The 16,653-nt window shown below is 37.6% G+C and overlaps 1 protein-coding gene across 2 annotated transcripts in view; it reads right to left on the reverse strand.

Annotated features, from left to right (window-relative positions):
• Positions 1–5,211: 5,211 nt before the first annotated feature.
• Positions 5,212–16,653, reverse strand: part of atp2a3 (ATPase sarcoplasmic/endoplasmic reticulum Ca2+ transporting 3) — a 146,785-nt gene continuing 135,343 nt past the window's right edge. The window contains exons 15-22 of one of the 2 annotated variants that reach the window (XM_007228598.4): positions 15,879–16,099; positions 13,810–14,012; positions 12,912–12,997; positions 12,050–12,183; positions 11,768–11,885; positions 9,377–9,494; positions 8,403–8,433; positions 5,212–8,268 (exon numbers count right to left, since the gene is read on the reverse strand). In XM_007228598.4, the coding sequence (XP_007228660.1) occupies positions 8,429–8,433; positions 9,377–9,494; positions 11,768–11,885; positions 12,050–12,183; positions 12,912–12,997; positions 13,810–14,012; positions 15,879–16,099 (885 nt within the window). In that variant the 3' untranslated portion in view covers positions 5,212–8,268; positions 8,403–8,428. The remainder of the gene's footprint in view (positions 8,269–8,402; positions 8,434–9,376; positions 9,495–11,767; positions 11,886–12,049; positions 12,184–12,911; positions 12,998–13,809; positions 14,013–15,878; positions 16,100–16,653) is intronic. The other variant, XM_007228597.4, reaches the window with a different exon arrangement.

Genomic DNA, 16,653 nt, shown 5'->3' on the forward strand with positions numbered 1-16,653 from the left:
AGACATGTCATCTGCTGGTGTTGATCCACTGTGTTTTATTATCAAGCCTAAAGTCAGTGCAGTTTTGTTTTCCCACAAAATCTTACAGCATTTTTTCCTTCCCTCTGCTGACTTTTATGTAGATGCAGATTTCATTTTCCAGCAGGACTTTTTTGTTGACTTTTTTTATTGTAATGCAGCTTATTGAACCCCACTTTCAAAAAAAAAAAAGACAGACACTTTGAATAAATAACAAGATAAATAATCTTTATTTCCATGTCTTTTTCATATATATAAAATTAGGTATCCACAATTAATATTACCAAGGCAATGCAGAGATTCCATTCTCAGTAGTGGATACAGGGCTCCAGGTGCTGCTTAAATGAAACCGTGCATGCAGCAGGTATAGAGAGGGTTGCCAGGTCTTTGAAACATTAAACTACAGCATGGCATCTTCGTTATTTAACCCCTTTAAATGCTTTAAAACCTGTAAGTAAGCTCATTATGCACTACTGCAATAATTTACATCAATTTAAAAGGCCCTAAGATTGAACCTTGCAGGACTCCACAACATCCATATAGTTTATACAGTACAGCAGTGGATTGAGCTGAACTTGAATTGTATTTTGAATATAGATACATTTTCTGATGCCAATTGATCTTGTATGACTAAGAAAAGGTCTGGGATCGATTTGTTCAATTTGATAAAAAATAATAATAAATGCGCAAAAATACACTGATGCACAGTTGCAGTCGAGCACATCTGGAGCCACTGTATTCACCGCCAAGCCCTTCAAAAATCTACACACATGAAAACCTTCATTACCCAGCAGTCATCACTGGACATTGCTCTGTGTAAACCACTATCCCATCCCAAATCAGCCCCTGCTCGCCTCCCCACGCATCTCCACACAGCTTCCCAAAACATTAATAATATTTTAATCATTTTCTTGTCTTATTTTATATTAAGGGGGAGGGGATATGCATGATTATTTAATTAACATCAGGTGCAAGGCATTCACTTTCATAGTATTTACAAGATGGTGTACCATTTCAAAGTGGAAATAATCACTGTATTATTATATTACATCATACATCACTGAGTGCGTTCACATGCTTTCAAAAATTCGGATCATAATCAGATTACTGAAGTGGATTATTTGCAGTCTGATTATTTTAGAGGTCATGTAAACAGCATAATCCAATTCTTTAGATCGTAAAGAGTAAATTGTAAAGTTTAAAATCTGATTAAAAAATCTAATAACGAGAGCTGGAATTTCTTAGTCGGTGCATAAGTGAAAACAGACCCGGTTCCCAGAAATAAGGGAGCAGTTTAAATTCAATAGAGCTGGACAATATGACAATCATATTTGGACTTATCATATTGTGTATATCATGGATTTCATCAGTGCTTTAAAACACTCATACACACATACTCATCTGATCTGTATATTTCAATGAAGAAAGTGTAATTAGTCCTGTTTAACTGTCAATAACAAAATCTACATGAATTTAACTTTTATTTACATTATTATTGATTGGCTGCTAGTTATGCATTTTTTCAGCTTGTAAAAAATATAATAAATATCGTGTATCATAAAAGAAAATATTTAAATATTGTTTTACGATATTTAAAGACATTTTCATGATACACAATATGTATTATATTTTTTACAAGCTGAAAAAATACATAACTAGCAACATCACTGAAACCACTGGGTATAGCACAGAATCTATAGTATCTCAAGTGTTCAGCAATATATACACTTTTTTAAATTCAATTAATCTTTTAGTTCAATATCTTGATTTTGTATTTATTGCTACACTGCAAATCCCTCAAGGTATTTCGAAAATTAGATTAAATAAAGGTTTATTGATTGATTGACTGATTGATTAATTCCACATCAGCATCCTAACATCACTGTGTATATGGATAATCGAGTTTTCTGCCCCTGGAGATATTATGGAGTTATTATTCACTAAGACTGTTCTAATGTGAGAGCTTATTTAATGATGCTGGATGCATTGATAAAGTGACCTTTTTTATTTTATCAAGACGAGGTAAACAAATATGTCTCACATCTGAGAAATAAAAAAAAGCACCTATCAAATAGATTTCCTTAAATATCATAATAGAATATGTTTACCATATTGCCGAAGCTGCGCATAAAGATTGGATTTTACCTGAAGTTTAGGTTATTGACTTTCAGGTCTCATAAACTCTTAATCTGAACTCTTATAATCTGATTACCGGTACTCAAGTTCATGTAAACGCATAAAATCTCCAAAGATCTGCAGTAATCTGATTAAAAAGTGCATGTGAACTCACTCAGTGACATTCCCAAAAAGTACAGGCTGCTAGGGGAGGTGAATAGGGGCTGAACAACTCATTAACAAAAAACTAAAAAATTATAATAATAATAATATTAATAAAATAAAAATAAACAACAAACAAACAAAAAAAAATCCAAATGATATTCTCAGATATATATTCTTCTTAAACCAAACCAAATTACTGTAATTACAATTACTGTAAAAAACAAAAGTCCTCAAATATTATTATTAGCATGATTCTTACCTTTATTTTTTACAACGTTTCAACCCCAAAACTTAAGTAAAAGACAGAAAAACACAACCTTTTAAAAACGAAACAGTAACAATTAATAAAGCACCCTCTGCTATCTCCACAAACCGAACGAAATCCTGTGATGCCACGTCTTTGGGCGGAAAAAAAATGAACAAAACTGAACAAATCCCAACAGAACAAAACCAAACAAACTAAAAACAAAAATATAAAATAACAAAATAATAATAAAAAAAAGTTTGACTCAGTTCTTTAGCTGTTGGTAAATAGGTTTCATCATCACTGACGTAAGTTATTACTTTTATGTTTTAAAAAAAATTAAATATTACATACTGTATAGGTTATTAATTACAGTAACAAGGTTCCATGCAATCTTATTATTTCTTGACTTTTTCCTGTACAGATTTTTCAAGAGATCAGTAGTAATTAGCAAGGCTGTAGGAGCCCACGTCTTCTGTTGCTTGGACTGCCAGTGGTTTCTGTAAGCCACGGTGATCGGAAGGAGGAGGCCTTTATTGCCTTATGTCAGTATGTTGGGCTTAGAGTTCTATGTTTAAGGATGTCATCGCCGTCGCACAGTTCAAGTGAAACATCGTACAGTCATCGTAAAAGCATCGTAAAGTCCTGCTTTAACCTGGAGAGCGTCCAAAACTCTCAAATAGAACTGAAGCAAACTGTTCACCCATCAGCGATAGTGCACACACAGTCAGCTGAAATTACGTAATCAATTTCAGTTACGCTCGTTATTGACGTAAAAATGGCTGTATAGGCTACACACCTCACGCGAAAAAACATCGGCCACCACGATAAGTGCTTCACGATAAGTGACTGGACTGAGACAGGGACTATAAAGACGAATAGATGGATATTATAGTAGATGACATCTCCCAGTAGTAGTAGTATAGTAGTATATTACAACATACAGGTCAACATAGTGACACACAGGCAACAACGGACAATTAGCCAAATTAACTCTTTGGCTAGTTAGCTAGCTAGCTAGCTAGCTAACTAGCTAATTCTCCACAGACACTGGCCCACCAATTTCAACAGACAGCGAGGACACATTCCCATATTTATATATATATATATATATATATATATATATATATATATATATATATATATATATATGTATATATACACCCTTCTTAACAGCAAAAAAAGGACAACCTAAACCACCTGGGTTCGTTCAGTTCAGTCAAATACATTATTACTATTATTACTACTATTAATATGTGAAAAACACTAAAAACTAAAACAAAAAAAACTAACAAACAAAAAAAAAAACAAGTAGCCTAGTTCAAGATTGCCAAAAAGCACTGGTGGTGACGCTAAAGCTAAGCCCCTCAACACTTAAGCAGAGTCGTATGGTGGCCCGCTTAAACATTCAGACCATTTTTCAAGTCCCGGAGGAGACAGATATTAAACGACTATGAAATTAACTTGAAATAAAAGCAATAAAAGCAATGTAACTACTTTAAAATAAAAAAAAGAATCGTAAACACAAAGGATTCAGCTTGAGCAGTCTAGCTGTGGGCTGGAGAGTGCGAAGAGCTGCGAAGAGCTGCGACATTCACAAAGAAGTCTAAAAGAGCGAAGAACGCGATAACAGGATACATTCATGTAAAAAACTCTTCGCTGGGTGATTTTAATGTGTATGTTATGTGTACTGTGTAATGAGTGTGTGTGTGTTTACATGTATGTGTGTGTGTTTGTGTGTGCTAATAGGCTAGCTTAACATAAAAGTCTTCAGGTAACATTGGCTACGTTCACACAGCAGGTAAAATCTGATTCAGCCCATATCTGATGTTTTTCGTGAGACAGTGTGAATTTTATGTAAGAATTTCACATTTTTCAATCGGATTTGGGCAAATAAAATTCAATACATATCAAATTCTTGGCAATGCAATGCGAGAATTTAGTTGAGTTATACTGTACATTAAAGAAAAGGAACAAAAAAAGGATGTGGGGCTAAGGAAAAAAATGGACAACAGCGGTAAGTAAGGGTTCCAATGATGAAATGATGAGTTAACACAGCTCATTAATATTAATGAATAGCTAAATTATAAGGCTTATGTCGCAACCATGTTGTTATTTCAGCAAAATGGCCATAAATACAGCTATTTAACATTTGAGTAGCATTAAAACAATATTACAATATTAAAAGCTTAAAGCTTAAGGACACAAAAGCAAGAAAATGGTCATTTTCACAGCATTAAACACTTATTCTTGGTGCTAAGCCCGTCTGTCAGTCACTGAAATTCCCTGATAACTACTTTAATGGTTGAGAAGATGAAACTGAAACTTCATGTGAAGCATTACTCTTTATCTTATATCGTCGCTGTCCAATGAAAAACAAGTATCTCCAATTATTTTTTTAGATTTTTATTTGACTACATCATTTGAACATACAAACTGTCCCTTACACTGTGTCAAAATTCCTTGATTAAAGGACCAATAGAAATATTTCAAAATGACCTAAAAATAAACTATTTTTACATTGACTTCCATTGAAAGTTTAGAAGGTTTTATCTCTCTCCTGTAAAGTTGCTGTTTTGGAGATAATTGTTTTTCATTGGACAGCGACGATATGGGAACCAGTATAGGAACAGTTCTGAAAATGTCTTGTATATAAGTATATTAACAATTCTACCTGCTGTGTGAACATTAAAAGCCACCATATGGTTCATCCAAACTGCTGCTAATGTTGCTAAATATCTAGCTAGCTAGCTAAGTGCACTCTATATACAGAGCTGTTTTAATTACTTATTTACTGGGATTTTCTGGGTTTTAAACTTTCAAACTCATTTTTCTCTTCCTCTTTCCTGTCACTAAATCAGCAATTATTCACTGGTAAAACTGCTTCTCATAAATATTTGAGAGAAGTTTTAGCAAACTGCTGCATGTTGGGAATGCTAGCAGGCAGCTAGCAGCTCCTTTTGACTAGTGTTCCTGTGAAATCAGCACAAAAATGGTGAAAGAAGAAAGAGCGAGAGAGTAAGAGTGAGGAGAACTTGAGAGGCTGTTAGATTGTACTTTTTCTGAGAGGCAGTTCACAAAGCCTGAATGCCAGAAAGCCTGAAAGCCTGAAGGCAGTCAATCACAGCAGAGCAATTCACACTTGTGCTGTGAGGGGGAATGTGCTAGCATTGCTAGCTGCTAGTTCTGAGGCGGCTAAAAGTGCACACTCATCTGTGAGCTCTCTGCTAGTTTGGCTGAAGCTTTTTTCAGAAGTTCAGAAAAGCCAATGTTCTCAACACTGAATGAAATTGAAGAGCCACTAGTTCAAATGAGTTCATGCTCATTATGCTGATTAAGTTAAACGATAACTGTTTGTTGCTGGGTTCTATTTATTTCTATTTATTTTTAGCCATGTTAGCCTGTTATTTTAAAGAAGTAGCCCTATGTTTAAATTGCAATACTTTTTAGAATCAATTTAGAATCAATTTAGCTTAGGTTGGTTTAGGCTATCATGATGGTTCACATTCACTTATAACTTGCTGTATAAGACCTAAATCTCTTAATTACATAGTTTTTAAACAACTGGAGCAATCTATTAGATCAGCATTACTTTATATGAACAGTTTTGAGATTAAACAAGCTTTACAGAAAAGAAGCCATTGAGACATTATAGTGCACAACTATTTCTAATTCCTACATTCAAATTTATTTTACTCATTTTATGATATTTCAGAAAACTTTGTGAGAGGATTTTTATCTGTGTCTTGAACTACAGGGGTTGGACAATGAAACTGAAACACCTGTCATTTTAGTGTGGGAGGTTTCATGGCTAAATTGGAGCAGCCTGGTGGCCAATCTTCATTAATTGCACATTGCACCAGTAAGAGCAGTGAGAGTGTAAAGGTTCAATTAACAGGGTAAGAGCACAGTTTTGCTCAAAATATTGCAACGCACACAACATTATGGGTGACATACAAGAGTTCAAAAGAGGACAAATTGTTGGTGCACGTCTTGCCGACGCATCTGTGACCAAGACAGCAAGTCTTTGTGATGTATCAAGAGCCACGGTATCCAGGGTAATGTCAGCATACCACCAAGAAGGACGAACCACATCCAACAGGATTAACTGTGGACGCAAGAGGAAGCTGAAGGGATGTTCGGGTGCTAACCCAAATCACGGCAGAATTCAGTGTGCACCTCAACTCTCCTGTTTCCACCAGAACTGTCCGTCAGGACTATAAGTTATTGTGGTCTAAAAACAGGTGTTTCAGTTTCATTGTCCAACCCCTGTATTTACTATATTCACTACATAGTGCACTACTTCAGTTCAGCATAGACAAGGTTCTCAATTTGTCCAGATTTTTTGTTTGTCCCAATCTATTTCTATTTGTGTAAACACACCTGACTCAACTCTGCTGTTAATTGGCAGGTTTCATAAGTATGTACTGTGTAGAGCAGGGCGGTAAGTTTTAACCTGGTCCTGGAGGCACATTTACCTTCTCTAAAACATCTGATTTAAGTGGTCATATAATAAATAAATAAAAGCTGTAATAATGTTAATGCGGGAAAACACTATGCAAGGTGATGCCACGAGCAGGATTGAGGCATCCCATCATCATAATCATATATTTTTTTTTTTATTGAGGATGATCATAAAATCAGCCAGACTTGTTTTGAGTGAATGGGAGAAATAAATAAAGGTATATTTAATTAGATTTCAATAAAAAATCTGATAGTCCAAAAAATTCTCTATAAAGTTTGAATGTTAGTCAGTCATGTTCAACCTCACAACAGCTCCCATGAAAGAATACATGAATGGGCTCATTTTAGACCTGAATAAAACGGATCAGATGGGACATCAGATGATGATAAAGCAAAAAAAAAAAAAAAAAAAAAAAAACGAGTGAGTGAGAGAGTGAGTGAATAAGTGTGTGAGTGTGCGAGAAAAAGCAAAGAATGAACCACAAGTGAGACAACAAGCACCTCCTTTGTGAAACTGGCCTTGTTCAGACCGTTGGCGGTCACACAGAGTCACATACACTTTCACACAAAGCACACAGGGACTTGTCCAGATGGCGCATCCTCTTCCTCCGTCTCCCAGCGGCCCTCTTCATGGACTCAACGAGCTGCCCATCTGCGGCTTGAGCAGGTCCTCCAAGGCCTCCATTCCCAATATGAACCCAACATCGTGACCTTTAACCTTTGTCCTCGGCCTCCGCTGTCCCTCCGCTCCCCGAGCTCCAGTTATTGCACTAGTATCTACAGCAAATGAGTGGAAGCCAAAAAGCCGTATAAAAAGAAGCAACAAGAATCCCTAAATAACTTTAGCTGCTTGTCACGCAACGCTGCGCGACAGGGACCGTACTTGTGCTCACACGCAAACACACACATTCATACGAGCACACATACACACCCACACACTCACACACGCTTTATTCCAACAAGCCCTGCTCGTTTCTAGTGGTGACTGGACATGCAGGTAGATTATCTTAGAGACGATTTTAAGAGCGAAGAGGATTCTGAGAGGAGCCTTAAAGAAACGCTTAGGAAAAGGAAAAGAGAGTCGTGGGGAGGGGGGGTCTGGGATCCTGTGTGTGAGTGTGTATGCGTGTATCTGTGTGTATCAGTGTGTGTATCAGTGTGTGTGTGTGTGTGTGCATGCATGTGCTGAAGCAGGAGTTAGAAGTTCTAGAAGTCCTAGAATTTCAGCTGCCGACTCTTCATGTACCTCTCCTCCTCTTCGCCTAGAGATCAAAAGAAAAACAGAACAGAAGATAATTGAGGATCCATGTCCATGAAAGAGAGCGAGAGAGTGAGAGAGAGAGAGAGAGAGAGAGAGAGAGAGAAGGCGTGGGAGTAAAGCAAAGGAGCTGAGTACCTTTTCACAGAAGCGGGAGGAGAAAGTTAAGCTGCAGCAAAGGGAAAAAAGAGAGAGACAGAGAGAGAGAGAGAAAAAAGAAAGAAAGAAAAACAGAGTTGATAAAAGACAGAGCAGGGGAGGTACCAGGGCTGCAACTATTAAAGCAGCTATCTGCCTGCATTTTTGGACAAGCTGTGAGAAATACAGGATTGTTGTTAGCAGTAAAATAAACATATGGGCTGAAGTGGTAGAAATACAGCTCTGGAAAAAAAAAAACAAGACCACTTCATTTTCTGAATCAGTTTCTCTGATTTTGCTATTTATAGGTTTATTTTTCAGTAAAATGAACATTGTTGTTTTATTCTATAAACTTCTGAGCTTTCAGACCTCAAATAATGCAGAGAAAACAAGTTCGTATTTATTAAGTTTTAAGAGTTAAGAAATCAATATTTGGTGGAATAACTCTGTTTTTTAATCACATTTTTCATACTTCATCTTGGCATGTTCTCCTCCACCAGTCTTACACACTGCTTTTGGATAACTTTATGCCTTTACTCCTGGTGCAGAAATTCAAGCAGTTCAGCTTGGTTTGATGGTTTGTGATCATCCATCTTCCTCTTGATTATATTTCAGAGGTTTTCAATTTTGTAAAATCAAAGAAACTCATCATTTTTAAGTGATCTCTTATTTTTTTCAGAGCTGTATATTACAGTTAATGGGAGTGTCAAAACTGCTCTAACCTCACTGTACACAATGTTTATTGATTGAGACATTATCAGGAACTTCTCTCTTACTTTATCTAATAGGAACACTGATTCATTTGCATTTTTTGCTGCAGATGTTTAGAATAAGAAATTAAGAAATAAAAATAGTTAAAAATACATGTTTATTAAAGTAATGACTAGTTGCAGCCCTAGTGATTACAGGTGTACAGAAAAGTCTGCAGTGGTTAAGATAGATATAAATTCAGCATTAAACGTTTTGTGCTGTACCTTCTAAATGATGCCGAGAGACGTATTTGAGTGCCTCGTCCAGGAGGATGACCGGAATGGAAATTTTGAGGACAACTATCCACTGGGAGCAGTGCAGAGGGGTCACTTGAAAGATTAACTGGGAAAAAAGGAACAGGACAGACATGATGAGAACAGTACAGTAAATAATTATTGTGGTTCTATCTCTACATACACACTACTTAATCCTAAGTTTTTGTCATTCTAATATTGAAGGAAAACTATTTACTGTATTTATTGTATCTTTTATAAGACTGTTCTGTGCTGTTATTTGCCTCTACAAGGAGCAAAAAGCAAGCCATTATGAATATTAATTTTATTATTTCCTTATGCTATCACTTTAGAAGTAATCATTTGTAATTGTATACACTTGGAGCTGGCTGTTCTCATGAAAGTGGTAGTGTACTCACTAGAGTGTGTATGTGTGTGTGTTTACTGCACCAATATTTTAAAGGTGGAGGCCAAACTCTATCTGTGCACACAGCACAAGTATGGTGTAAATTTTTGTCTTGTCTTGGTCTGGTATTGGTATTTGTCTCGTCTTGCCTTGTCTGCTCTGGATTGGTCTTGTCTTGTTCTGGCCTTGGTCTTGGTATTTGTCTTGTCTTGGTGTTTGTCTTGTCCTTTCTGGTCTTGGTCTGGTCTTAGTATTTGTCCTGCCTCATCTGGTCTTGTCTTGTTCTGGCCTTGGTCTTGGTCATGGTCTTGATATTTGTCTTGTATTGGTATTTGTCTTGTTCTTTCTGGTCTGATCTTGGTATTTGTCCTGCCTTGTCTGGTCTTGTCTTGTTTTGGTCTTGGTATTTGTCTTGTTCTAGCCGTGGTCTGGTCTTGTTTTGGTCTTGGTATTTGTCTTGTTCTGATATTGGTCTGGTCTTGTTTTAGTCTTGGTATTTTTCTTGTTCTGGTCTTAGTATTTGTCTTGTTTTAGTCTTGGTATTTTTCTTGTTCTGGTCTTGGTCTGGTCTTGTTCTGGTCTTGTTCTGGTCTTGGTCTGGTCTTGGTATTTGTCTTGTTCTGGTCTTGGTATTTGTCTTGTCTTGTCTTGTTCTGGCCTTGGTCTTGGTATTTGTCTTGTTCTGGCCTTGGTCTTGGTATTTGTCTTGTCTTGGTGTTTGTCTTGTCCTTTCTGGTCTTGGTCTGGTCTTAGTATTTGTTCTGTCTCATCTGGTCTTGTCTTGTTCTGGCCTTGGTCTTGGTCATGGTCTTGATATTTGTCTTGTATTGGTATTTGTCTTGTTCTTTCTGGTCTGGTCTTGTCTTGGTCTGGTCTTGGTATTTGTCCTGCCTTGTCTGGTCTTGTCTTGTTTTGGTCTTGGTATTTGTCTTGTTCTAGCCGTGGTCTGGTCTTGGTATTTATCTTGTTCTGATATTGGTCTGGTCTTGTTTTAATCTTGGTATTTTTCTTGTTCTGGTCTTAGTATTTGTCTTGTTTTAATCTTGGTATTTTTCTTGTTCTGATATTGGTCTGGTCTTGTTTTAGTCTTGGTATTTTTCTTGTTTTGGTCTTGGTCTGGTCTCGGTATTTGTCCTGTTCTGGCCTTGGTCTGGTCTTGGTATTTGTTTTGTTTTGGCCTTGGTCTGGTCTTGGTATTTGTCTTGTTCTGGCCTTGGTCTGGTCTTGTTTTAGTCTTGGTATTTTTCTTGTTCTGGTCTTAGTATTTGTCTTGTTTTAGTCTTGGTATTTTATCCTTGTTCTGGTCTAGGTCTTGTCTTGGTATTTGTCCTGTTCTGGTCTTAGTATTTGTCTTGTTTTAGTCTTGGTATTTTATCCTTGTTCTGGTCTAGGTCTTGTCTTGGTATTTGTCCTGTTCTGGCCTTGGTCTGGTCTTGTTTTAGTCTTGGTATTTTTCTTGTTCTGGTCTTGGTATTTGTCCTGTTCTGGTCTTGGTATTTGTTTTGTTTTGGCCTTGGTCTGGTCTTGGTATTTGTCTTGTTCTGGCCCTGGTCTGGTCTTGTCTTGACTTGGTCTGGCCTTGGTATTTGTCTTGTTCTGATATTGGTCTGGTCTTGTTTTAATCTTGGTATTTTTCTTGTTCTGGTCTTGGTATTTGTCTTGTTCTGGCCTTGGTCTGGTCTTGTCTTGCCTTGGTTTGGTTTGGTTTGGTCTTGGTCTTGGTCTGGTCTGGTCTGGTCTTGTCTTGTCTGGTCTTGTCTTGTCTGGTCTTGGTATTTGCCTTGTTATGGCCTTGGTCTGGTCTTGTCTTGGTCTGGTCTTGTCTTGTCTTGTCTGTTCTTGGTCTGGTCTTGTTTTGCCTTTGTCTGGTCTTGGTCTGGTCTTGTTTATTTATTTGTCCCTACACTAATCTTACATCCTAAACTTGTAGTGAGGACAATTCTTTCCTAAAAATGGATGTGTGCATTGGTACTCACTGGGAGGGGCTCCACATACAGTATGAGGAAGTGTAGAGACAGGGAGAGAATGATGGCCCCCAGAAGCCAGATATTAACCCATGGAGGCATCCTCAGCAGAGACTGGTTCTCTGAGAGACTGAGAGAAAACAGGATAGTATTAAACACATGTAGGATCAGGATTGTGCTTCATGACATATCTAGTAGAGCAGTCCTGATTATTTTTAGGATCCTCTGGGATGCTTCATAGGTCAAACTGTTCCTGCGCTGAGTCAGCCGGATCTCCAGGGCTGCATCACTCACCTGTTGAGTGCGTTGAACATCTCTATGGTGACGAGCACAGAGAGGGCCATGGTGGTGGGGTAGCGTGACTCGAACACCTCACAGTCGATGCCCTTAAACATGGGGTTATCCTCAGTGCACTGCATGAAGTGCCTCTGCACAGAAACAGACAGGAGAGAGGAGTGAGTTCAGCTGAGGAGCACTTCACACCATCATCAAATCATCATCATCACTGCATGATCTACAGGAATTCATTATTGACATATTTGACCCAGTCTGTCTGCAATTTAACAGAGCTGCTAAGGGCTGATTACCTGAAGAAGTTTATCAGAAATCTGGTCTAAAATTGACTTGGGATGTATATAGTGAATATATACACTGTGTATAATGAATGGTGTACATAGTGATGCTCCCCACAGGCTTACAATCCTAGTGATAGGGGCATAGCGTATAGCTCATGCAAAGAAATCAACTTTTACATCAATAATAAACTCAAAGCAGCTCCACACTTCATTGGTAGAATTCAGAGGGTCCTGACATTTAAAATGAGGCACTGAGCTTTTAAAGGAACTTTAAAATTAAAGGTGCACAAGTAGTTTATATATAAAAAAAACACTGTTTAAACACACAGTGCTTAGTACAGGTAGTTCTCCAGGTGCCACCATGCACCATGCATCACTATCAATGTAAGGCTGTTGGGAGCATCGGCTAAAAGCACTGTATTTCATAATGCTGAGGGTGAATGAAGGTGGGCTATTCAGCAAAAGTCTATTTCATACGGGACTTATCCTTTGAAGTTGTTCCATTACTGTGTTAGTTTACATTAAATTAAGTGTGGGATTATTAAGGGTTTAAGCACAATAATATGTTGTTCTCTACTCACCAGCTGGTTGAAAGACACCTGTGGTCCCTGCTCATCAAATAGGTACCACCAGGTGGCAGCACCAACAGTGCCCAACCCCACATACCCTACAGAATATGGATCAAACAACAACAGTGAGAAACTTTTGTACAACAAAATACAGACATTTTCCAGGCCAAATCTGTGACAATGACATGCGGAAATACTGTAAAAACATTTTAAGCTGTTAAAATATATAAATAAATTAATTAAGCTGTTAAAATATATAAATGAATTAATATTTAATAAGTTACATTACATTTGGCAGATGCTTTTGTCCAAAGCTGATGAGGAATGAGAAAATAAGAAAACACTACATGTATTGCGTACAATTATTGGGTTTTATATCCCTCTAGCCCACACCAGTATTAGGCAGGTAAGATATGGACAAAAAATGAAACAAAATAAAATGAAATAAAATAATGCTGCTAGATATCCTGATATTGATGTAAAACATTAAATTGAGATCTATAATAGATTTATATTAAGCTCCTCCTTGGCTTGGCTGCACTAATTTGGTCAATTTGGGCATTTACTGTGGACCTCTACCTCACTCTACATCCAGTCTAGTTAGGTCAGGTGAGCACAGTCAGCAGTGTGTAGAGCTCCCCCTGTTGCTGCACACAGATAATGCACACAAATAAGTTTGCTATTATTACTTTTGCTATTGCTCTAGAAGGTGGCAATAGGTTTGTGTTTATTTGCTTCACAGATTTCTTTCGGCATTACATATATGACTAGACAAGCTTTCAGCAATGTTTACAGCTTAAAGTAGCCTAATGCATTTATTAGAAGGAGTATATATAAGCACATTTTAATATATAGTCTATAGAACTATACAAAGAAGACTGTGCACTGTGAACTGCCAGGTCTTGCCCACCTCCGATGGCGAGGTATCTGAAGAAGAGCCAGCCGGAGATAAGCGGCTCTTTAGGGTTGCGGGGAGGTTTATCCATGATGTCCAGGTCCGGGGGGTTGAAGCCCAGAGCGGTGGCGGGAAGGCCGTCTGTGACCAGGTTCACCCAAAGCAGCTGAACTGGGATCAGAGCCTCGGGAAGCCCCAGAATCGCAGTCAGGAAGATGCTGGAAATAAAGAAAGAGAATATTATTACACTTTTAATAATAACCTGTCTGAATATTACTTTCTACAAAGTACACGTTTACACTATAAAATGGATATTTTGCCCTAAATTGATCTGGTGTATATGTGTAAGTGTGTAAGATTGTGTGTGTGTATAAATGTATGTATGACTGTGCCCACATATGTCTTGGCACTCTGTTCTGGGTAAAATGCTGTAGTGCTGGATGCAGTCCTCCAGGTGGATGGTTGTTTCCGGTTGAGAGTACGCTGTGCGCTATTGGCTGCTGCTATTCATTAGTGAGTGGATAAGTGATGATTATGAATGGTTGTGTGTAAAATGTGTAAATTGTAAAGCATCCTTGGGTTTCTAGAAAGGTGCTAAATATGTAAACTTTTTTCATTCATTCATTCATTCATTTGGGACATTATGGGAGTATATGTCAAAAGTTTTGAAACACATTGTGTTTCTTCCTTTTTATGACTTCTTACATTGTAAATTTAATATTGAAGACTATATTAAAGCTGTACAGGAACAATATAAAACAATAAACATCTTTGAGGACAGATCTGCACACTCTTGGTATTTTAATCTCAGTGTCTTAATAAATGAATTAAATAAATTAAATAAAGAAAAATACTGAATAAGAGCTTTCGACTAGTACTGTGTATCGCAGAAGAACAAAAATATTGCAATGATAATTGTTAATTTTCAATATTGTGCAGCCCTAGGTTGTATCCTAATAAGCTATAAAATATCCTTTTAACCACAAGCATTTAGTATTCAAATTTAGCTCTATAGGGTTTTTATGTTTTAACCAGAGACTGTAAAAAAAGATGGACGCCGTGTCTCCGTTCCCATTCATTCAATGAAAATGAAGCCAAAATCTTCCGCCATGTTGGCGATCCTGCCACCCGAGTCTGCGCAGTAGAGACCAGAGGAGGGAGAAAGACAGTTGAGACAGCCTACTCATTTAAATAACCCCGCCCCTAAGGGCTGCCTCGAGGTCACAGGCTGCAGAGCGGGCAGAGTGGGTCGGAGCGGAGCTGACGGTCTGTTATTGGTCCCGCCCATAACCAGCCCTTTTACAGTAACCACACATTTTTTCAATAGAGCTGAATAACGTTTTTAAAAAAATGAATTCTGTGAGGATATAAAAATTTGACAATATAAGCAGAGGTTACACTAGCTGCTGCATTTAAATAATGGAGGTAGAATTACAGTATATTAGAAAAAAATGTGATTGAAAGTTGTCTGTTTTGCCATTGAAACCTATGGGGATGGGTGGGGTTACACAGCTTTCTGAAACCGAACAGCAGGGGGCGCCCGACCTGTGGTGGCTTCACTTTTGAGAGACGATGCTCTGTCCAGCTATATACAGTCTATGGTTTTAACCAATACATTTCCATGATTTTTCATAAATTGTTCATGCCTTCAAGGCAAGTTTTCATGATCATACAATTTTTAAAACATTAGTGCACAATATAGTGGACAATAAAACCAAAAATCAACTAAAACTATAATTAAAATAGATTATATTAAGTCTAAAATGAATCAGATAAAATGTTCACACATATCTTTAATAATAAAATGTGTGTCAGATCCTGAAAGCTCCATTGTGTAGGGCAGAATGACTGAATTAACTCAAACACAAAGATTTATAGATCAAAGTTCCAAGACTTTTCCAAAACTTTCTGGGTATTTTTATTTTTCCAACACTTATCCAGGCCTGGAAATTGCTATTTTCCAGTTTTTTTTCATGACCCTACAAACCCTGGCTGTATTGGGAGGAGTTTTAGTTGTCAAATTTCAAACTTGTAGCTGGATTTAGGTGTTTCTGGGTGAGCAGATTTCGGTCTGTGTGACGCACCAGACAACCTCTCCCACGTTGGAGGAGATGAGGTAGCGGATGAACTGCTTCATGTTGTTGTAGATGGCTCGGCCCTCCTCCACTGCAGCCACGATGGTGGAGAAGTTGTCGTCGGACAGAACCATCTCTGAAGCAGACTTAGCTACGGCCGTCCCGGAGCCCATCGCAATGCCTATCTCTGCTTTCTTCAGAGCAGGAGCGTCATTCACACCATCACCAGTCTGATACAGAGAGAGAGAGAGAGAGAGAGAGAGAGAGAGAGAGGGTGGAGGGTAATTATGGGTTAGCAGAATGGCAGAAGATTTAGAGGATTTAACACTTTAACAGATGAAAGGAAATCTAAAGAGCACAAAACACGACACTCAGGAGACACTTATATCAAAGCAGAGCGGCCACTCGTCTCCTCAGAGAAACAGAACAAATTGGCTGTTCTCTATTTGAATACAGAGCAGTTAGATCAGATGTTCAAAGACAGGCAAGAAAAAGACAAGTAGAAGACTGAGAGATAATCTGCCCCTGTCTCTTTCTATCTTTCAATTTCTCTCAATATTAGAACTGTGGGCTAATTTTGATTCAATGCAATTAATGCTGACTAATTCAGGTACACAAATAAACAGTTCCACTTTATAATAAATGTTTCTTATAACTGTCTTGTTACAAATTAATAATCCAAGTAATAACAGTCTACATGGATTGTTACAGATTACACGTGTAATTACATGTATAACGGTGTCTGTGGTTGTTTTTTTTTTTTACTGCTAAATATATTTGACTA

The sequence above is a fragment of the Astyanax mexicanus genome, chromosome 1 (assembly GCF_023375975.1).
Source record: "Astyanax mexicanus isolate ESR-SI-001 chromosome 1, AstMex3_surface, whole genome shotgun sequence".
In the NCBI taxonomy this organism is placed as follows: Eukaryota; Metazoa; Chordata; class Actinopteri; order Characiformes; family Acestrorhamphidae; genus Astyanax; species Astyanax mexicanus.